Source organism: Ranitomeya imitator, chromosome 1, assembly GCF_032444005.1.
Source record: "Ranitomeya imitator isolate aRanImi1 chromosome 1, aRanImi1.pri, whole genome shotgun sequence".
Classification (NCBI taxonomy): Eukaryota; Metazoa; Chordata; class Amphibia; order Anura; family Dendrobatidae; genus Ranitomeya; species Ranitomeya imitator.
The window spans coordinates 716,212,714-716,237,290 of NC_091282.1; the positions used below are offsets into that span (position 1 = coordinate 716,212,714).

A 24,577-nucleotide genomic window follows, 5' to 3' on the forward strand; every position below is an offset into this window, starting at 1 on the left:
GAAAGTGTAGCTGGAGAGGCTGAGTCAGAGGGGGTGAGCCAGGTTTCAGTGATGCCGAGGAAGGAGAGTTTTAGTGATCAAGAGGTCATGGATAAATGTCAATTTGTTGCAGACGGAGCGTGCATTCCATAGTCCTCCAGGTAAGCGGACTGGGGGAGTGGGGTCTGGATGAATGGATATGAGGTTATCATGGTTGGGAAAACGTGTAGAGGATCATTGCAGGGGGTTAGAAATTAGTGTGGGGATGTGTTGAGGAGGGCCAGGATTTGGGGATACGTCACCAGCGATTAGGAGTAGCAGACAGAGCGTTAGAAGGTGGGAGCTGGATAGGACATGATTGGGCTGTGTGTGTCTGGAGAAAGAGGATTGTATGTGGAGGAACAGCTGCGAGGAGGAGGTGAGATGGCTGGGGAGGATGGAGGGTGAAATTACTAATTCCTTACTAGGTGGGGGGATTACAGGAGGTAGGGAAAAACTAAACATGGTAGTGGTTTGATATTCCGTTGCCTTACAGTCAAATTTCCGTCCAATTCAAGTCTAATTCAAAGTATAGTAAAGTATAGTAATTAGAAATCTGTAATTTGAAAGATGGAATTTGAAAGATACATGGATCAGACTAAAGTCTGGATCAGACTCCTGGAGCTTGTCTGAATAAATGGATCAGCAATCAACCATGCGCATCTGCTCTACATTCATTTTCAATGAACCCCTGGAGATGGCCAAACGCAGCATATGCCTGGTCTTTGGCAAGGCCATTAGGAATGAGTGGATCTGTTGTGTGTGAGATCAACCTTCACTCCATTTAGACAGGACTCTTCAGAGCCCCATTCTTTGGTTTGACTGCCACGGCCCTCACCAATCGGTAAGTTACTCCCCGTGCTACAGATAAGCGGATAGCTTTCAAACTTCATACAACCCATTTAAAGCTTTTCCAAATAATCTGAGGTATTTTAACTTGGATCTCCATGTGTGGGGAGAGTTCAAAGCGGGGCACAGAAGCCATCCACAACGTCAATACATAAGGGTTTCTGTCATTGGCTGCTGAAGTCACATGTCCCTCTCCATATAAAAAGCAGAGGTTGTTTTTGCGCCATTTTGTCAGTGAAACGCGCAGTGAGGCTGCTCCTGCTGCAAATAGTCAGATAGTTAGGTGGTTTATTTTCAGCTAGATAGGACCCTGTGTCAAATCGATCTTCCAAAATCTAAATTGTTTGTGCCAATACTGTGGTACAGACAGGTGTCCACCTTTTAGAATCTAAATCCTTTGTGCTAATTATGTTGTCCATCCAGCAGTCCACATCTTAGCATCGAAACTTTTTTGTGTTAATTCTTTGTTCCAGCTACACTATCTTGGCAAATAAATACAGATTAATTTACTGACAGGTGACTGACCCGTATGGGCCTAGGGTTGTGAAACAGCTGGTTTAAGGTGAAGGCTACATCCAACATGAGTGGGGAAAAAGTGAGCTTGTGGTGAAAGAAGGAATAGATTTTGTGTACGTGGGCTTAGGTGGTAATGCTACTGAAAGCTATACTGAATACAGGGCTGCCACTAGGAATTTCAGGGCCCCATACTGGCAAAATTTTCAGGGCCCCTTAAGACTCCGCCCAGGCTCCACCCCAGCCCCGCCTCCACCCCTCGAACTGTCAACAGCCCCACCGCTGTCTCTTGCCAAAACTCCACTTCTCACAAATCACACATTAACAGTTCCCATTACCAGATCAAACACATAGCCAGCAGCTTTTGTTTTGGCCAAAAGGTTTTTTTAAATTTGAGACGACAACAAGGTAGACTCTTTTGGCCGAGCCCTACTCTACTCTAATCTATTAAACATTTGTTAAAATATGCAATACAATTTAGGTGTATTTTTATTTATTTTTCAATTGACCAATAATACCACATACAAGGGACAAATACCACAACACCATGACCAGACACCATATTATCACCACATAGTGACCTATAATACTATCTACAAGGAACAAATACCGCCACACCATGTGCAGACCACATATTACCACCACAGTGACTGAACAATATCACATACAAGGGACAAATACCACCGCAGCATGTCCAGACCACATATTACCATCACATGGTGACCAACTACATACAAGGAACAAATACCAACACAACATGAACAGACCACATATTACCACCACACAGTGACCGAATAATAGCACATACAAGGAACAAATACCGCTACACCATGGCCGGACAACATATTACCACCACATTGTGACTGAATAGTACAATACTGATCGTTAATAAAAAAAAAATACTATCACCATAAGTGCCATTATACACAGGAGATCTGTACTTAGTATGCAGTGTGTGTACAGGTAATACAGTGGTCGCCGATGCCATTATACACAGGAGCTCTTCATATAGTGTCAGTGTACATGTAATACAGCGATCACTAGTGACATTATACACAGGAGCTCTGTATATAGTGTATAGTGTACATGTAATACAGCGATCACTAGTGACATTATACACAGGAGCTCTGTATATAGTGTATAGTGTACAGATAATATAGTGATCACTAGTGACATTATACACAGGAGCTCTGTATATAGGGTACAGTGTACATGTAATACAGCAATCACTAGTGACATTATACAAAGGAGCTCTGTATATAGTGTATAGTGTACAGATAGTATAGTGATCACCAGTGACATTATACACAGGAGCACTGTATACAGTATACAGTGTATGGTGTCAGTGTACAGGTAACATACTCACCAGTGACGTCTCTAGCTAAAGTCCTTCATCTTTGCGTTTCTTTTTAATCCAGCGCAGACCGCTATCACTTCTTTCTGCCAGGACTCGTCTCATCTGCATAAAATAACAGTTATCTAGAGCACCGCTTCCAGAGCACATTCCCCATTTTTTCCCTTTCTTCTACACTACACATCTGACTACAGACGTTCACCCACCATTAATATATAATTGGTTATTATGCAACCCACCATTCCAAATATAAATTATAATCCGCCACTGTGCCCCCACTATCTGTATATAGCCACTTTCCTCATTTAATATATAAATTAATTAGCACCTGTATTCTTCCAATTTATTACCAGTTACTTTATCCTCAACGAACCCACTATGTACCTCCCGCTCTAACCCTTACCCCAATTCATTATAGTTACATGCCCCTTCTGCCTCAATTCATTGCCACGTCTTCTCTCTCTCCCGCCCTCTATTCATTATCAATTGATCTTCCCCACCCTCAAAATTCATTATTTGCTCTCCCCACCTTCAATACATCATTTGCTCTTCCCACCCCCAAGTTCAATTCAATTGCTGTCCACGTCCCTCACACTCACTTCATGTGCAGTCCCCATCACCCCCACTTCATCATTTAGTCCCCTATCATCATTTAGTCCCCTATCCCCCCCGTCACTTCATCTGCAGTCCCCCTTACTTCATCATTTGCAGCCCCCTATCATTTCATCATGTGCAGAACCCCCTCAAACACACTTCATCATCTGCAGTCCCTATCACTCCCACATCATTACCTATCCCCATCCCCCCCACATCATTTGCAATTCCCATCACCCCCACATCATTTGCAGTCCCCATCTCCCACATCATCATTTGCAGTCCCCATCACCCCCACATCATTTGCAGTCCCCATCACCCCCACATCATCATTTGCAGTCCCCCCACATCATTTGCAGTCCCCATCACCCCCCATCATCATCTGCAGTCCCCATCACCCCCACATCGTTTGCAGTCCCCCAACATCATTTGCAGTCCCCATCACCCCCACATCATCATTTGCAGTCTCCATCACCCCCACATCATTTGCAGTCCCCATCACCCCCACATCATTTGCAGTCCCCATCACCCCCACATCATCATTTGCAGTCCCCCAACATCATTTGCAGTCCCCATCACCCCCACATCATCATTTGCAGTCCCCCAACATCATTTGCAGTCCCCATCACCCCCACATCATCATTTGCAGTCTCCATCACCCCACATCATTTGCAGTCTCCATCACCCCCACATCATTTGCAGTTCCCATCACCCCCACATCATTTGCAGTCCCCATCACCCCCACATCATTTGCAGTCCCCCTCACCCTCACATCATTTGCAGTCCCCCAACATCATTTGCAGTCCCCATCACCCCCACATCATCATTTGCAGTCTCCATCACCCCCACATCATTTGCAGTCCCCATCACCCCCACATCATTTGCAGTCCCCATCACCCCCACATCATCATTTGCAGTCCCCCAACATCATTTGCAGTCCCCATCACCCCCACATCATCATTTGCAGTCTCCATCACCCCCACATCATTTGCAGTCTCCATCACCCCCACATCATTTGCAGTTCCCATCACCCCCACATCATTTGCAGTTCCCATCACCCCCACATCATTTGCAGTTCCCATCACCCCCACATCATTTGCAGTCCCCATCACCCCACATCATCATTTGCAGTCCCCCAACATCATTTGCAGTCCCCATCCCCCACACATCATCATTTGCAGTCCCCATAACCCCCACATCATTTGCAGTCCCCATCACCCCCACATCATTTGCAGTCCCCCAACATCATTTGCAGTCCCCATCACCCCCACATCATTTGCAGTCCCCATCACCCCCACATCATCATTTGCAGTCCCCATCACCCCCACATCATCATTTGCAGTCCCCATCATCCCCACATCATTTGCAGTTCCCATCACCCCCACATCATCATTTGCAGTCCCCCCACATCATTTGCAGTCCCCCCACATCATTTGCAGTCCCCCCACATCATTTGCAGTCCCCATCACCCCCACATCATCATTTGCAGTCCCCTATCCCCCCTTCACTTCATCTGCAGTCCCCCTTACTTCATTTGCAGCCCCAATCATTTCATGTGTAGTACCCCCTCAAATACACTTTATCATTTGCAGCCCCCTATTATTTCATCATGTACAGTACTCCCTAAAACACACCCCATCATCTGCAGTCTCACTCCCCCCCACCTCACCTCACCTATTAAAAAAACAAAAATGTTTTTTATACTTACCTCAGTCGTTCCCGGGGCGTCTAGTGTTGTCAGCAGTGAAGCAGCAGCTAGAATGTATGTGCTGCTGAGAGGACCTGACAGGAGCCCCTACATTCTAGCACATTTCACTACTGAGACGGCTAGAATGTATGGGCTGTAGTCAGGACCTGCAGGGAGCCCATACATTCTAGCCACAGCCGAGCAGGAGCTGTGCAGCCGACTAGGTGAGACGGCCGTGCACAGCTCCAAAAAGGCTCCCGGGCCCCAGCGCCGCAGTGCACAGTATTTTACTGCATGATGGGGCCCGATCAGTAGAAGCACAACAGTGGGGCCCCGGATCTGCGGGCCCCTCTGTGTACTGCTGCTGACCGGGCCCCATACAGCAGTAATGGCTGTAATGCCCTGATGGCGGCCCTGACTGAATAAACACCGGCTCGTCCTATCTAAAGACAACTTACATCTTCTGTTACTGAACAGGCTGCTGGACTCCCTTTCTTTGGCAGCTGCACAATGGTACGACTTGTAGATGAGGGCCAAAAAGAGCATGTTTGTTAGTGGATGGCAAGCCCTGCATCAAGTGGTTTATTTTCCTCTTCCTCCACCTCAACATCACACAGTACATTCCTCAGCATTTCTAGCTTAAACATTGATCAGTACCAGGTGTGTGAGTGACAGGTGTAGGCCTGGTGCTCTGAGAGCCCTGCTAAATCAGGCAACACACATGAGACCCAACTTGGAGTCCAAACATTTCCAAAAATTAGGAAAAGTTTCATCCATTGACCAACAGTATAAATTTGATACTGGCACAGCTGAAGTCAGGCATGGGCTGTTTATAAGCCAGGATCTGAGCCAAAATTTACAGCTTTGAATTAAAGTTCAAATTAGGAGGTGAGTGAGGGACCAGTAGGCCTGCTGTGCTAAGAGCCCTGATACCAAAATGCAACAGCTCAAACTGCTATTTTGCTAACATATTCCGCAGCGCTTTACAGTTTTGCACACATTATCATCACTGTCCCCGATGGGGCTCACAATCTAGTATCAGTATGTCTTTGGAATGTGGGAGGAAACTGGAGTGCCCGAAGGAAACCCACGCAAACACGGAGAGAACATACAAACTCTTTGCAGATGTTGTCCTGGGTGGGATTAGAACCCAGGACCCCAGCGCTGCAAGGCTGCAGTGCTAACCACTGCGCCACCGTGCTGCCCTATATAAAGATAGCTTTGTAGACTATTATTGTTAGACACATTTAAGGATATCTAATTTTGATCGAATAGCTTCGGATAAGTGCTTATCTAAATGGCTATAGCGCTAAAGGCCCCTTCACATTTAGCGACGCTACAGCGATACCGACAACGATCCGGATCGCTGCAGCGTCGCTGTTTGGTCGCTGGAGAGCTGTCACACAGACCGCTCTCCAGTGACCAACGATCCCGAAGTCCCCGGGTAACCAGGGTAAACATCGGGTAACTAAGCGCAGGGCCGCGCTTAGTAACCCGATGTTTACCCTGGTTACCAGCGTAAAAGTAAAAAAAAAAAAACACTACATACTTACCTACCGCTGTCTGTCCCCGGCGCTCTGCTTCTCTGCACTCCTCCTGTACTGTCTGTGAGCACAGCGGCCGGAAAGCAGAGCGGCGACGTCACCGCTCTGCTTTCCGGCTGACCGACGCTCACGGCCAGTACAGGAGGAGTGCAGAGCACAGCGCCGGGGACAGACAGCGGTAGGTAAGTATGTAGTGTTTGGTTTTTTTTTACTTTTACGCTGGTAACCAGGGTAAACATCGGGTTACTAAGCGCAGCCCTGCGCTTAGTTACCCGATGTTTACCCTGGTTACCAGTGAAGACATCGCTGGATCGGTGTCACACACGCCGATCCAGCGATGTCCACGGGAGATCCAGCGACGAAATAAAGTTCTGGACTTTGTTCAGCGACCAACGATCTCCCAGCAGGGGCCTGATCGTTGGTCGCTGTCACACATAACGATTTCCTTAACGATATCGTTGCTTAGTCACAAAAAGCAACGATATCGTTAACGATATCGTTATGTGTGAAGGTACCTTTACTGAATAGCTGCATCGGTAAACTGGATACCTGGAGAGCTCCCGATAATCAGCTTTTTGGTGCTGCATGTGTCGTGGCTGTGTGACAGTCACAACACATGTATGGAGAGCCCAACAAACAGGCTCTTCATGCATGTGTTGTGACTGTCACACAGCCACGATACATGCATCTGCAGCGCCAAACAGCTGATTTTCAGGAGCGCTCCAGGTGTCCAAGTTACCAATGCAGCTATTCGGATAAGAACTTATCCGAAGCTATTCGATCAACACTAATAATAACACAGGTAGTTGACTAAAATTAAGTGCAAGCCTGCTGGTCTGGGAGCCCCTACTGTTAAGGCAACACACATGAAGGAGACCTAACTTGGAGTCCAGTAATTTAAAAAAAAAATTGCCACACACCACTATAGTGGCATCAATTTCCCCAGAGTAGAATTAGTATAATGGGGTTCTGACAACCCTTCCACTACAGGCAACCCTCCTAATTGAGACACCACTTGGAGTCTCCATATTTAAAAAAAAATAGCTTGTAACATCAGCAGCAGTAGCAACAGTAGGCACAGAAGCCATGAAAAAGGTGTCACAGACTGCATTGACGTGAGATCAATGCAGCACACTAAATCTACACCATCGACTACACTGCCCAGTCTATGACTTGGGTGTAAAAGTAATTAGAGATCTATGACATGTTCATTTTGATGAAAGATAGGCGATAAATACTTTCAGGGTACAGCGGGATGTGCTTATCCGTCAGGATACCACTGAAGACACGTTCTGAGAGAACGCTGGCTGCTGGGCATGGTAAAACTTCAAAGGTGTGACAGGTAAGCTTAGGCCACTCTTCCATTTTTGAAGACCAAAATGCAAATTGTCCAAACCCTACCTGATAGAATTGATATTGAGCTCGAAATATTCCTGCACCATCCTCTCCAGTCGTTCACCATGTGTCAGACTTGTTTTTTGTTCTACTGGTGCATGGGCTGGTCTAAAAAAATGTGTGAAACGACTCACAGAAATTGCTTCTGCCACTGACGCTGCTGCTAATGTTTTTGCATTGACGACTAGATGTTCCAAGGGTAGGTAGTCTATAACTGCGATGCACACTGTGTGCCTCACTGCTGTCTTAGGAAAAACCTCTCTTAAGATTGTCTTCAAGCGTGTTTCGATACTCTAGCATGCGCATCCCTTTCTGAGGGGAAATCATCTGGCTAAATTTATTCTTGTACCGTGGCAACCCAGTAGTCTGCACTATTTCTGATCCTATCAAAATAAGGGCATCATGTTGCAGATAGTGCAGCAAGAAGGCGCTCGTGTCAGACGTTTCCATGAGTCCCAAGTCCATGGTGTGTTGGTGGCAGGGTAACACTCAACCTTGCTTCCTCTGTCCCCTCCCACCAACCACGGACAACAGAGAGGGGATCATTATCCTCTTCATCTCCTGACTGTTGCATGCCCATTACCTCTTCCTTCTCCATTTGTTCCTCGGCTCCTGAACCTTCATTAACAGTTTGTCTGGGACTATGAGCCGCCCTCAATTACTGTAATTCACCCACCCATGACACCTGCCTCTGCGACGACAGTGCAGAACTTTTGAGATATATTATTCTTTCCGCATCCTCCTCTGCTTCCTCCTCTTCATCTGGGACCACAACCTCCTCCTGCAGACTATTCAAAGTCTGCACCAGCATGTAGATGACTATAATAGTGATGCTGATGACCGCATCTTCAGTGCTAACCATCTTAGTAGCCATTTTGAAACTGTGCAGAAGGATGCAGAGATCCTTCATCTGTGCCCACTCCGCAAGCGTGATTTGCACCACGTCCGTTCTGCGTTGCCCCAGACTATGCAAAATGACATACTGCACCAAGGCTCATCGCTGCTGACACACTTGCTGCAACATGTGAAGAGTGGAACGCCACCAGATCTGCACATCGCATATCAACCAGTTTACTGGTAGCTCGAAAGACCTCGGTAGCAATGCAAGTCAGTGACTCGTGAGGTGCGAACGGTGGAAGTGAGCACGTAGCAATTCTGCTTTCTGCAGCAGCACATCCAGGCTGTTATAGTAGAGGAGAAATTGCTATACCACTAGGTTGAGGACGTAAGCCATGTAAGGGATGTGTGTGAGGTTTGCACCGTTATCGCACACGGGCCTTTCCTGCTTACAGGTTTAGTGGAGATGGCCACTGCTCTCTCGGCCCGCATAGCTGTCCACAACTCTTGAGCTGTGGCTGCAATCTCCAAGTCATATTAATTTAAACTCTGCTTGATTGCATTGAGCCCTGGCTGCGCAGTACGGAGTTGTGGGGGATTCTCTGTGCATTGTTGGAACGTGTGTCAGATTAAGCGAGAGGTTGAGGGTGCAGGTGGAGTCCCTAGAGGAGATGGAGGAGAAAAAACAGTGGAGGAAGTGTTAGATACAGAGGTTTGAGCTGCAAGCCTTGGGGATTCCCAGACTTGATGTCTAGAGGTTTAGTTCACCATCCCTTGGTGTGTGGTGGGTTAGTTCTCCATCCCCTGGTCTGTGGGGGTGGATAGTTCTCCAGTCCGTTGTCTAGTAGTTAAGTTCTCCATCCTCTGGATGCCATCCACTGGAGCACATGCTCTTTGTGGTCCTCATCTACAAGGCATAGATGAGGGCGTCCTACAAGCTTGCTGCCTTGGGGTAACTATGGACTCTTATCTATCCTTCAAAATAGACATCCATGCCCTTTCCACTTGTTGCCGACTACAACTCAAAATTTTTCCCTGATCCATAAATTCCTCAATCCACAATCTGTATAAACCCTAGTCCATGTACTAATCCTCTCCCTCCTTGACTACTGAAACCTGCTTTGTGGCCTCCCTTTGGACAGTCTTGCACCTTTTCAGTCTATCCTAAACTCTGCTGCCTAACTAATCTGCCATTTCCTGGCCTCTCCTCACTGTCAATCCCTTCACTGGCTTCCCATCATCCAGAGACTCCAATTCAAAACCCTTACCATGGCATACAAAGCCATCTACAGCCTGTCTCCTCCATACATCTGTCACCTAGACTCCCAATGCATGCAACCTCCAATCCTCACAAGATCTCCTTCTCTCCTCCCTTCTTATCTCCTCTTCGCACAATCACATACTAGATTACTCCCGTGCATCCCCTCTACTCTGGAACTCTGTACCCCAACATCAGACTGTCTTTTACCATGGAAACCTTCAAAAGGAACCTGAAGAACCAACTCTTCTGACAAGCCTACAACCTACAGTAACCATTGTACCACCATACCGCTGCATGACCAGCTCTACTCTCACCTCCTGTGTTCTCACATATCGCTTGTAGACTGTGAGCCCTCACTGGCAGGGTCCTCTCTCCTCCTGTACCAATCGATGACTGGTGTTGTTTAAAATTATTGTACTTGTTTTTATCATGTATATCCCCTTTCACATGTAAAGCACCATGGAATAAATGGTGCTATAACAATAAATAATATACCGTAATACAGCTGTGCGCCTGCCAAACAAAGGGAGTCGAGTAACCCATCCAGTAACAGAAGTTGTCAAAACACTGTGCAATTATACTATTTATTCTCTGAGGAAATTAATGCCACGTTAGTGGTATGGGGTAATCATTTTTTGAAATGTTTGGACTCCTAAGTTGGGTCTCTCTCATGTGTGTTGCCTTTAGCAGTTGGGCCCTCAGACCAGTGGGCCTGCACTTAATTTCAGTCAACTACCTGTGTTACTATACTTAAATTTTCTAATATTAGTAGTCTACCAAGCTGATATTTGTGCCACTTAAATGTGGCTGAGCAAAATACAGAATGAGCTGTTGCATGAGGTATTTGGGCCTGCAGCACAGCAGGCTTACACCGGTCCCTCACCCACCTCGTCTTATTATAAACTTTTAGATTCAAAGCTGTAAATGCTGGCCCAGACCCAGATACCTCATGCATGGCTCTTGGCTGACTGCTGCTGTGCCATTATCAAATTTCTACGGTGGTTCAATTGATACCATTTTTCCTAGTATCTGCCCCTTATTTTTGGAAATATTTGGACTCCAAGTTGGGTCTCCGTTCTGTGTGTTGCCTGAATTTGACAGGGCTCTCAGAGCACCAGGCCTACACCTGTCACTCATCCATCTGTTACGGATCAATGTTTAAAGGGAACCGGTCACCCCCAAAATCCAAGATGAGCTAAGCCCACCGGCATCAGGGGCTTATCTACAGCATTCTGTAATGCTGTAGATAAGCCCCCGATGTATCCTGAAAGTTGAGAAAGAGAGGTTAGATTATACTCGCCCATGGGCGGTCCCGCTGCAGTCCAGTCTGATGGGCATTGCGGTCCGGTCTGGTGGGCGTCGCGGTCTGGTCCAGCACCTCCCATCTTCTTACGATTTTGTCCTCTTACTACAAAGTATGCCGGAGCCGCAGTGTGAAGACAAGAAGAGGACGTCATCCTATGAAGATGGGAGGCCCCGGACCGGACCACGACGCCCATCGGATCAGACAGCCCACCCAGGAGAGTATAATATAACCTCTTTTTCTCATCTTCCAGGATACATCGGGGGGCTTATCTACAGCATTACAGAATGCTGTAGATAAGCCCCTGATGCTGGTGAGCTTAGCTCATCTTGGATTTTGGGGGTGACAGGTTCCTTTTAAGCTAGAAATACTGGTCCAAGCCCAGTCACAGGCCCTGTTCCATACATCCATGTTGTGCAGTTATACTATTTTTACTCCGGGTCAATTGATGGCACTTTTCCTGGTGTCTGCCCCTAATTTGAGCTGTTTTGGCAGCTTTTTTCCCTCCCTTTTTGTTGTCTGTTTATTTAGTTTTGCCTCCCATTCAATTCAGTGTTGTTCGGGTATGTTCGGCAAACATCGGGATATTTGCTGATCCGAACCTTGAAATGTTTGCTCATCTTTATTAAAGACCTTCATTTAAAAAGACTACCGGTATATTATTTTACATGCGTTTATCTTTATCTAATATCTAAATTTGGTGATCTGAAACATTTCAGTGTGAAAAACATGCAAAAGATAATGGTTAGCCAATAAAGTTAAAATATGCACAGAGAACTATAACATCACAACACATGTTTTACATTACATGGCACGGCCTTATAAATTGTAAGTCTTCATGCAGGACCCGCATTCCTTTTGCTAATTGTTGGATTATGCTTTTCTCTGTAATGTCTGATTGTTTGTACATGTCCTTTTTAATTTGTAGAGTGCTGCAGAATATGTTGCTCCATGAAAAAAAAAAAATTACCGTGACATTATTTTTGTCCACGCTCACTCGGTCACACACGAACACTAAAGTGCTTGATTGTTCACTAAGTGAGGAAAACCTCTCATCAGAACATGGCTGCAGTCTCCATGCATGTTATGAGACCGTTCAGATCCCTTGCTGCTCCACAGGATCCGAGCACATAATGTACTGTAAGGTCACAGTGTCTGGTCTACTTAGCTGCCTTCCTTCCTGACTGTCTGTCAGTCCCTCCCACCTCATTAAATACCTGTTACCTGAAAGTTGGGAGGTAAAGCAACTTGAAACCGGCCTCCTCTAGGCTGTCTCCACACTATGACATTTACATTCCGTAGAAAGGCAAGGCGGAAGAAGGAGCTCTGTCCTGATTCAGCTCAGAGGACTTGTATGCTTTTATACACAACTTATTTTTGTTTCTTTCTTTCTTTTTTTTTTTTCTTTGACGCCTCGGTTGCTTCCTTTCTTTTGTTTTTTGTATTTTTTTGGACTTGTAATTGGTGACGCGCTGAAGCTGGAACTGAACAGAGAGGTCTTTTCATAACTGTCAAGCCGGTCAATGCAGAAACACTCTGTCATATGTATGTGATTAAGCTGCCAAGCAACTACTGAGCTCCCGTTTAAAAAGCAGGAAGCGGAATCTGCAGGCTACTACAGTATATACCGGACGATAACACAGGCCAGTTTTGTTATTTTTCTTCATAATTTTTATGAGGCTTGAGTGTTTTGAAGCTCTGCATAATGGACATATTTTAATTTTTCTTTTTAATTAAAATTTTAACAAATATTACCTCTGTATCAAAGAGACACTTCCCCTTGGATTTAAATGGCCATTCTGAAGATTTGCTGATCCTGTTTTTTTTTTTTTTTGTTCATAGACCTCCTTCACCCTTTTTTTATTTAAATATAGAAACTCCATGGATATGGAAGAAAAAGGTAGCAGTACTAAAGAGCTAAATTCTCCAGCCACCCCAACTGCAAATCCACCCAGCAGCCCTTCACCTTCTGGCATTGCTAAATTTTCCATAAGGTCATTTTTTGGAATTACTACAAAGTTGGAAAATCCGAAGCCAAAAGATGAAAGTGCAGTTCTCAAATCATTCCGATCCTTAGGAAATAAAGTAGAAGAGCCAACTAACCAACCGAATACGGTTGAAGAAGCAAATGGTGACACCATAAAGCAAAAAGACACAGCGTTGGATGGTGCAAGGGAGAATGAGGAGTTAAAAAAACAAATTAAAGATGAACAAATTAGCAAGGATGAGCAATTACACAGGGATTTAGAAATTACAAGAGAAAGGGATTTGCACCATGAGGAGGATTCACAAGTCTTCAGAGGACAAGGTAAAAGTGACGACCTGGAGAAGGAAAACAAAGAACTACATCCACAAATAGATAACCTGGGAGGTACAGAAGCCACGGTTTTACAAGAGCCAGATGATGAAAAGAAGGGAGTGTACACAAAGCGTCTGAAAGCTTCAGACATTTGTGAGGATGCGACGTCTAAGATGCATGCTGCACCAGACCCTGCACAAGGTGACTGTGAGCAGGATGGTATGCTGGTACATGGTACTCTAGTTCACATCTCAAGTGATTCAGATTCTGACGGCGAAGGCTCCAACCAAGATATATGCCAGGAAAAAACAAAGACTTCTGTGTCCACGCTTTTATCTGATTCTCAAGTATCCATGAACAATGGCCCTAAGCAGAATTCAGAATTTGGAGAGACTGAGGGTACTGTTATCATAGAAGGAGATTGCCAGCCTGAGATGGACCTAAACAGGACAGAAAATGCACTGACGGCTATGGATGAAAAGGGTGATACTAATGAAGATATAGGGGGAATAAGTCCAGGTTCTCAAATGCCTGTCCCAGCTACTGATAACCCTAGTGAGAAACCATTTCAACTGCCTGCCATTTTTAGTGGTTTTCGTGTGCATAAGAAGGGGACAACTGCAGATGACAAAGAAACTATTACAGTGAAACAAGGGGATAGTGATTTGGCTTTGCTAAAACTTTCTCAACCTGTGCAAAAATCCAAACTTCCAAACGGAGCTCCAGTCCGGAAAAAGGAAATAAGGTCACCAGTGGAGCCCAAAGCAAGCTCCAAATTCATGGAGCAACTTTCCATGCTGCTCAACTTTGATTCGCCAAAGCAGGAAGAGAAGGAGAAGGATCCCCTTCCAGTTGAAACTGATAATGGAGACCAACACGTTCCTGTTTCAGAGGAAAAGCAAGAGTCTGCATTGGAAACATTTAAGTCTTTCTTCACAGGTGCTTCAAAGAAGACCCCACCTCTTGATTCTCTTGATCTGGAGGCCGTGAAACTGAAGCAAAAGACTGAAAAAGAATCGTTAAAGTCCATTTTTGAAAAACCCAAATCCATAGATACTGACCAGACCATGGACAGGACAAGTGTATGTTTTTCTTTTCCTGTATTATCGATCTTATAGGGGTTCTTCAAGACTAAACAATTGATTTATCTGTAGGATACATTGGTGGGGGTCCAGCATACCCGCTGCTCATATGATATCTGCTCTATCTCCGAGTACTGCAGTTTTTCGCATTTATTTGAGCTGATCGATGGGAGAGCTGGATGTAAGACCACCCCAACCTTTTACTGTTGACCTATCCCAAGGATAAGCCATCTATTGTTTAGTCCTTGACAATTTTCTACTGTTCCACAAAGGTAATCATTCGTCAAAAGGTTCCTATAGACAAGTATAGGCTTATTCCTTAATGTTCAATCATTTTAGAGAGTCACATGGAGACTTTTCCTCGTGGATTCATATGGCATATAAACCAGTAAAAGAAATGTATGTGGTATCTCATAGAAGCACCGCATGACATCAGTCTAATAAATACATTTGATGACATTGTAATTGACAGCTAACTTAAATATAATTTTAGAGACTATATATATTGATCAGCACCTTACACTTCAGATTGTACATGTACAAACCATTTTCAGACACTACAGGGCAAGATGTTAATTTTGTTTTTCAACTATTCAAGGGTATTTCTTTGATTCTTAATGAAAAATGTAAAAATTCATGATATTTCAGATATGTTAAGGTCAGTATGAGCATTGGAAAAACGGACTCGCTTATAGGCGGTAGTGATCTTCAGTAACTCACTGGACATATGAAGAGTTAACTTTTAGGTAACATTTTTTACAAGTGACTTAACATATATTTTTTTTAATCTTCTGTTGCAGCCAGACAATAGCCCATCTGACCCAGAAGATCGAACCCCAGGGAGATTGCAGGCTGTGTGGCCACCACCGAAACCAAAGGATGAGGAAGAGAAAGTCGGTCTAAAATATACTGAAGCAGGTAGGGCAACCTTTTGTAATGTTTTACAGTGTTTCTAATTTTAATTGTAACCAGGCTTGAACTGGCCCACAGGGGAACAAGTGAATCCTCAGGTGGGCCCCCTGTGCAGGAGTAAGCCACTCACCCACCACCTTGACCATAGTGTACAATCAAAATCAGAATCTCATCAGCCAACAAACTACCTAAATTATTATTAGGATGGGTACATTTCTGATTGAAGAAGTAATATTTGCATGTAACTAAACAGTGTGTCCCATTGTGAAATAGGTTTTCAGATTTTTGAGAATATGCTATAAATCTGCCAGAATAAGTTCTGCAGCTATTTGTTTGCTACACTTTTGGTAACGTGGAAGCATTAGTGCTGCGCTTCCTGAATTGTAATACGACATTTAAGTTGAAATCACCGTTGTAAATTTTGGGGCAGTCCCATCTGCAAAGTATGGACGTGAGTAGCCCTGAGTGCCTGTCCGCATAGGAGACCTGCAGCCTGCTACCTGCCAGCACTCACTTAGGGTACCGTCACACAGTGCAATTTTCATCGCTACGACGGTACGATCCGTGACGCTCCAGCGTCGTAACAATATCGCTCCAGCGTCGTAGACTGCTGTCACACTTTGCAATCTACGACGCTGGAGCGATAATTTCATGACGTATGTGCGATGTAGAAGCCGTTGGTTACTATGCACACATCGTATACGATATATGTTACACCATGCAATCATGCCGCCACAGCGGGACACTAGACGACGAAAGAAAGTTTCAAACGATCTGCTACGACGTACGATTCTCAGCGGGGTCCCTGATCGCAGGAGCGTGTCAGACACTGCGATCTCATAACTATATCGCTCGAACGTCACGAATCGTGCCGTCGTAGCGATCAAAATTGCACTGTGTGACGGTACCCTTAGTCCATAAATTGGATCAGACTTGCTCATGCAACAATTTTTAACAAAGACCTGTGGAAAAGGACATTCTCACATTGGGTCTGTGTGTGGTTCATTTGCCACATGAACGAAAAATACGTACATCTGAACATACCATTACATCAGCTTTTATTGGCAAGAAAATAGATTTAGGCAAGATTCACCGGCAATCAGATGTCTGAGACATTTAGTCCTCATTATGTCGCGTGATTTTGTCTTATACACTAAAAAATTGATTTCAGTTACTTTTTGGCTCAGATTTTTATCACCATTTGGTTAGTGTTTGTTTTTACCACCAGTTTGATCAGCTTTTTTTTTTGGTACATTTAAAAAAACATGAAAAGCTATTAGTGTTAAAAACAGGCAGTACATGGATTTAACATGATTGGTGATGTGTGCAGTCAATGATTTTTCAAGGGCCCATAGACTTGTTCATTTTTGATACCGAATCACCAGTCAAAATTACGAACATGTCTCTATTTAGAATTGAGAGTCCTCAGTGGTTATCAACCACTGAGGGCTCTCAATCTACTATATAATTGTCTAAGGGTCACTTCCGTCTTTCTGTCCTTCCGTCTTTCTGTCCTTCCGTCTTTCTGTCCTTCCGTCTTTCTGTCCTTCCGTCTTTCTGTCCTTCCGTCTTTCTGTCCTTCCGTCTTTCTGTCCTTCTGTCTTTCTGTCCTTCTGTCTCTGTCTGTCACGGATATTCATTGGTCGCGGCCTCTGTCTGTCATGGAAAACAGCCACGACCAATCAGCAACGGGCACAGTCCGGAAGAAAATGGTCGCTCCTTACTCCCCGCAGTCACTGCCCGGCGCCCGCATACTCCCATCCAGTCACTGCTCACACAGGGTTAATGGCGGTGGTAACGGACCGCGTTATGCTGCGGGTAACACACTCCATAACCGCTGCTATTAACCCTGTGTGTTCCCAACTTTTTACTATTGATGCTGCCTATGTGGCATCAATAGTAAAAAAAAATGTAATGCTAAAAAGAATAAAAAAACAAAAAACCTGCTATTCTCACCCTCTGTAGTCCGCTAAGCCGCTCGCGCCTGCCGCCATCTTCTGTTCCCGGCGATGCATTGCGAAATTACCCAGAACACTTAGCGGTCTTGCGAGACCGCTAAGTCATCTGGGTAATTTCGCAATGCATCCTGGGAACGGAAGATGGCTGCAGCCGCGCGCGTATCGTCAGAGCTCTGCTGGATCCCAGGGGTGAGTATATAACTATTTTTTATTTAAAATATTTTTTTAACAGGGATATGGTGCCCACACTGCTGTATACTATGTGGGCTGTGTTAGATACCGCGTGGCTCTGTGCTGTATACTATGTGGCTGGGCAATATACTACATGGCTGGGCAATATACTACGTGGCTGGGCAATATACTACGTGACTGGGCAATATACTATGTGGCTGGGCAATATACTACGTGGCTGGGCAATATACTACGTGACTGGGCAATATACTATGTGGCTGGGCAATATACTATGTGGCTGGGCAATATACTATGTGGCTGGGCAATATACTACGTGGCTGGGCAATATACTACGTGGCTGGGCAATATACTACGTGACTGGGCAATATACTACGTGACTGGGCAATATACTACGTGACTGGTCTATATACTACGTGGGCTGGGCAATATACTACGTGGGCTGGGCAATATACTACGTGGGCTGGGCAATATACTACGGGGCTGGGCAATATAGTACATGGGCTGTGCAATATACTACGTCACTGGGCAATATACTCCGTGACTGGGCAATATACTACGTGGACATGCATATTCTAGAATACCCGATGCGTTCGAATCGGGCCACCATCTAGTTTTAAATATTTTTATATCTACTGGCTAGCACGGTACCAAGAAACATGTCTCTGAGATTTTTTATTTTTTTTGCTGACATGTGATCCCCAAAATGCACGGACATTTATTTATCTCATGTATGTGTTTTATAGAATACGTGCATAAAAAAAGGACATCTGACTGAGGACTTCATGTTCTTTGTTTCCCTAAGTGATCCTATAGTCCTTTCTAAAAGAGATTAAAAAAGGTGGTAGAGGTTGTACAAGGATCACATTCTCCATAGAATAGGTGACAATTGACTGCTAGTGTTCCCTTTCATCACAAAAACTGAAGATCTAGAGTACAGCTCTATTCAAACTTGGGACCTCCATTCTCGAAGCTGGGGTTGAGGGTTCCCGTGGTATGTCCCCCAGCAATCAGATACTTTACACAAATCTACATCACAGGTGATGAGTTGTGATGAGCGAATATACTCGTTACTCGAGATTTCTCGAGCATGCTCGGGGGTCCTCCGAGTATTTTTTAGTGCTCGGAGATTTAGTTTTTAATGCCGCAGCTGAATGATTTACATCTGTTAGCCAGCATAAGTACATGTGGGGGTTGCCTGGTTGCTAGGGAATCCCCACATGTACTTATGCTGGCCAACAGATGTAAATCATTCAGCTGCGGCAATAAAAAACTAAATCTCCGAGCACTAAAAAATACTCGGAGGTCACCCGAGCATACTCGAGAAATCTCAAGTAACGAGTATATTCGCTCATCACTAGTGATACAACACCTTTAAATGGATGGTGCAGGTTTCTCTGTGACTGCAGGCTTTAGAATCTTCACATTGCTTGCTGTCAGAACTCTCTGGTGCCAGTGGTAATATGCGACATGCATTCTCCTGACCACATTCCAACTAGTCGTGCCCAGCCCATCTCAATTCATCTGTATTGGGAAGAGCCCTGCATGTCTAGTTAGAACATGCATATCGCATACTGTTTGTTACATGACCACTCGGTACCAGAGAATCCTGACAGCGGGCACTTGGGGATACACAAATCTACGCTCACATAGTGACTGCAAACTTTTGTGCCAATCCTGGACGACCTCTTTAAGTGCTGTATATTCACAATTGTGAGTTTCCTCTAATTAGTGGAACAGTGAATATATTGACAAAGAAACAAAAAGTAAAATAAAGCAATGGAGAAAAGAGTATTACATCTTACACTATAGTACTTTCTTATGTTCCCAGCTTTATTTCAGTAAGAGCCAAGAATGAGTAATATTATCTTGTATTTTGCATAGTGATCACGGCTCCAAGAACAAATATTTGACTATGGATGTGACATTTTTCTTTTTGTATTTTGTGTTCATTATTAACCTATGTGAGATAACGGTCTGAGATGCTGAGCTATTTGTGTTGCTATGATTGCAGACTTGTAGAAATCTCCTTTTTCTACTCCAGTAGTAGATTGTGTTTTAGAGGAGTACGATGGCCCCATAGTGAAGGGTGGTTTCACATTGCATTTTGGCAACCATTCAGTGGCTCTCTGGGCTCGAGTCCGAACTGCCCGCAAAACTGAATTCGGGCTCGTGCTCTCTCATGTGCATCATTTTCGGGGGTACATGCCTACTGGAGACGGCCACCCTGATACGCTCTACTACTTCTGGGTATATGCCTTCAGTAGGCATTAATGACAAAAATAATGCACGTCAGAGCGCACCTTCTCTATGTCTGCACCATTACAGTCTATGGCCCCATCGGCGCGTATGGAACAGGTGCCTGAGCGCAATGTGAAAGCAACCTTACAGTTCATGCTCAGTATAAAACGGTGGCAGAGAATAAGATGACAGCTCCCAGAACAAGGCAAGTACTTGCCATCCTAACAGAGTATTAATATCCCCTGAGGACGACCTTTTAAAAAAACATAAAGCCCTCTGTGTTCCCCTTTTGATAAAGTATAAAAAGCCCTATGAGTGTCCCCTTAAAAAGAAATTTATACCATCTCAAGTGTCATGTTTGTGCCGCTCCTCACAAAACAATTGGTGTATGCTCTCCTAATCGGAGTCCTTTTTTCACTTTTTCAAAGACCAGACTGGCACAGGCAGTGCAATCCAGCAGTGTCATTGTCCTCCTGCGCCATATAGTCCTTCAATCTATGGCTCCTTACTCCACCACAGAATCAACCTGCAGCCAATTCATGTTGACACCGACATGCCATATAGTTCAAAGTGGAGCTCATACTTTATTTCTTTTACAAATTTTGTGACAATAAGAATTTTGTGTCCAGGCCATGAGGCCAACTGCCCCGTCCCCTCCTCCCCACGCTACTCCACCATTCTAAAGTAATGCTACATGAGTAGGAAGTGTGAAGCGTAGCTTGTGTGCAGTCATCATTCCAAATAAATGCTGATGGCTTAGTCATCCCAAATATCTAGATCATTGTGCAATTATGCTATGACACTATGCAAGCACAAACAAATCTATAAATATGCCGCGCCGAGCCTCTGTAGACGTCGTGCTTAGGATGCCATCCTAACACACCATATGTATATTGAGATTATAAATAAAAGGAGCAGCTGACCATTGGTCCCTTGTAATAGCAAGAAGAGTTAAAGGGCGTTACTGATTTAGGAAAACGCTTGTCCTCCGGAAACAACTTGCTGTTATGTTTTTGTTTTTAAGCAAAAACAAAACTTGGGCCTTACTCACCCTCCCCGCGTTCAGTGCAGAGTCTCTGCTTCTCTCGGACAGGGATAATGAAAGCAACGAAGCCCAGGAGACTTCACTCAGTGTCACTGTGTAGCTGGAGCACCTCATCAGACTTAATGATAAATCTGAGATCAAATAATGTAGGCACTGCTAATGAGTGGTGCTCAAGTAGGTGCCCAAGCCGAAATAAATTTTTAGATAAACTTGACACACACAAAACATAAATGCGGTGAAGAATTTAATGAGGTAAAGTACATACAGTAGACGTTTCGGTCTGTTTTAGACCTTCATCAATGTACCTCACTCTAATATTTCTGGGTACCAGGTTCATATAAAGGACTAGGAGTCCCTGTGGTGATCAACTGGCTGGTTATGCAAAACAAGACACAAAGTTAGGGGATATTTGGGGGTCACGGACACAGTATCCACCGCTTGTCCAGTGACACTGTAGTAGTAAATGTTGATTTCCTGAAGGCGGGGTAATTTAAGCAATAGAGAACCCAATCTGGTGAAGGAGACCTGACATGAATCTGTGTGCTTCCAAATGCCAGGGCTGAATTTTAGCCCCAGTCCATCTCCAAGTACCGCAGTTGGATTCTTCTGCTGGTTCCATAGATGTCTTTTGAGAATAAGTTGAGTGTTATTTTTCATGTCCCACATGCTCATATTTTCTGGATATTATTGCATACATCCTACAGTTCTATAAGGAGCGTTTTCCATATCATGAGCCAAACATTAACGCTACTTTTACACATCAGGTTTTTTGTTTCAGGCTAAATCCGGCGAACGTTGGAAAAACCGGATCCGGCGCAGATTGTGAAAGACTGATGCGACGGATTCGGTTTTGTGATGGATCCGGCTAGCCTATCTAGATTATTGGATAAAAAAAAAAATTCGAGCATCCTCAGTTTAAAAACCGGATCAGGCCGCCGGATCCACCATTTTCTGCATCCGGCACCTTCCGGCTCCCATAGGCTTCCATTCTAGCAAACAGCCGGAAGCGCCGGATCCGGCGCTTCAGGCTTTTTCGCCGGAGACAAAAAACGCTACAGTAGATGTTTTTTCCAGACGCCGGATCCGGCATCAAACCGGAAGGAACGCTGGGCAATCCGGCGCTAATACAAGTCAATGGGTTTTTTTTTTCCGGTTCCGGTTTTTCTCCCGAGAGCCGGGTTTAGCCTGAAACAAAAAACCTGATGTGTGAAAGCAGCCTTACTTAGGCTATGTGCACATGTTGCGGATTTGACGCTGCGGATCTGCAGCTGTTTTCCATGCATTGTACAGTACCATGTAAACGTATGGAAAACAAAATCCACAGTCCACATGCTGTGGAAAAAAACAAGCAGAAATGCAGCGTTTTTTTCCGCAGCATGTCAATTCTTTGTGCGATTTCCGCTGCTGTTTACATCTGCACCTCAATAGGAATCCACAGATGGAATCCGCACAAAAACCATGGTAAATCCGCAGGTAATCCGCAGTTCGGTTTACCTGCGGATTTTGTAAAAACAGTGCGGAAAAATCCGCACACCAATCCGCAGCGTGTGCACATAGCCTCAAAGTGCTGTCAATATCTCTGTCTCTGACTTTCTTGCTTTCGTTTTTTTTTCCTTTCTTTATTTTTCTTTTTTTTTCTCTCTCACTTGCTCACTCTCCTACCCTCTCTCTTTCTCTTGCTCTTTTATTTTCCTTTTTTTTCTTAACGCTCTTCTTTTTCTACCACTGCTTTCTTATACCTGTGCCTGCTATGACTATCTGTAACCTGATGTCTCAGTGGACCATTTATCAGTAAATTGAGAATACATGATAAATTCAGGGTAAAAAATAAGTCTGATAAGTGGAGATAGACATTTTTTGTTCAGTAATAAGATATATTGCATGTTTCTTATCACTATTGATTTGGTTGTTTTTTTCTGCAGAAAATACTGCAGCCAGATATTAGCAGAAGGACAATGGTACATTTTAACATGAACTACAAAGAAAGCATTTTTTGTGGTTAATATATGGTAAACAATATTGAAGTTCATCTGTGCACTTTGTAACCTGCCTGAGAGAGGCTCTATTGTACTGTGTGCTGTCATTGAAGTCACACAATATAAATTTTTCAAAGACCCTGGTTCTGTTGTCTTTTTCATATTTTTGGTATACAATATTGAGATTTACTGCATTTGTATTTACATTGTTGGTGCAGCTACAGTGTCTTGCAAAAGTATTCACCCCCTTGGCTTTTTACCTATTTTGTTTGTTTTTTGTTTGGCTTTTTTACTAGGTTCACTAAATGCTAAAATTGACTTGACATAATTCTCCAGGTCATTACAAGTTCATAAGACACAAAGCATGTCTAGGTTCTTTTTTTTTTATCTAAGTGGTGTGAAAAAAATTCCAAACTTTGTTAAAAAAAACAAAAAAAAAAAAAAGCCATTTTCCAATACCCGCAGCATCTCCATTTCTCCATTATTCGTGATCTCTGGTTGGATGAGGGCTTTTTTTTTGCATGCTGAGCTGACATTTTGATCGATACCATTTTGTTGCAGATACGATCTTTTGGTCGCCCGTTAATGTATTTTAATGCAATGTCGCAGTGACCAAAAAAAATGTAATTTTGGCGTTTTTACTTTTTTTTTCCTGCTATGCCGTTTAGCGATCAGGTTAATCCTTTTTTTATTGATAGGGCGATTCTGAACGCGGCGATACCAAATGTTTGATTTTTTTTTTTTATTTATTTTATTTATTTATTTTTTTTGAATGGAGTGAAAGGGGGTGATTTGAACTTTTATATATATTTTTTTTTTTCATATTTTTAACCCCTCTGTGACCTTAGACGTACTATCCCGTCGAGGTGCCCTGGGCTTATCTGACCCTGGACGGGATAGTACGTCATAGCCGATCGGCCGCGCTCACGGGGGGAGCGCGGCCGATCGCGGCCGGGTGTCAGCTGCTTATCGCAGCTGACATCCGGCACTATGTGCCAGGAGCGGTCACGGACCGCCCCCGGCACATTAACCCCTGGCACACCGCGATCAAAGATGATCGCGATGTGCCGGCGGTGCAGGGAAGCACCGCGCAGGGAGGGGGCTCCCTGCGGGCTTCCCTGAGCCCCCCGCAGCAACGCGATGTGATCGCGTTGCTGCGAGGGTCTCCTCACCTCCCTCCCTGCTCGAGCCCCGGATCCAAGATGGCCGCGGATCCGGGTCCTGCAGGGAGGGAGGTGGCTTCACAGAGCCTGCTTAGAGCAGGCACTGTGAAGCCTGCAGCGCTGCATGTCAGATCAGTGATCTGACAGAGTGCTGTGCAAACTGTCAGATCACTGATCTGTGATGTCCCCCCCTGGGACAAAGTAAAAAAGTAAAAAAAAAATTTTCCAAATGTGTAAAAAAAATTTAAAAAAAATATTCCAAAATAATGAAAAAAAAAAAAAAATATTATTCCCATAAATACATTTCTTCATCTAAATAAAAAAAAAAAACCAATAAAAGTACACACATTTAGTATC

At 44.3% G+C, this 24,577-nt stretch overlaps 1 protein-coding gene across 3 annotated transcripts in view; it reads left to right on the top strand.

The window, feature by feature from the left end:
• Window positions 1-24,577, top strand: part of FMN1 (formin 1) — a 429,179-nt gene that overhangs the window by 149,992 nt on the left and 254,610 nt on the right. For 2 of the 3 annotated variants that reach the window (XM_069732424.1, XM_069732432.1), the window contains one exon: window positions 15,537-15,654. In XM_069732424.1, the coding sequence (XP_069588525.1) occupies window positions 15,537-15,654 (118 nt within the window). Of the gene's footprint in view, window positions 1-13,095; window positions 14,737-15,536; window positions 15,655-24,577 lie in introns of those variants that run through there. The other variant, XM_069732428.1, reaches the window with a different exon arrangement.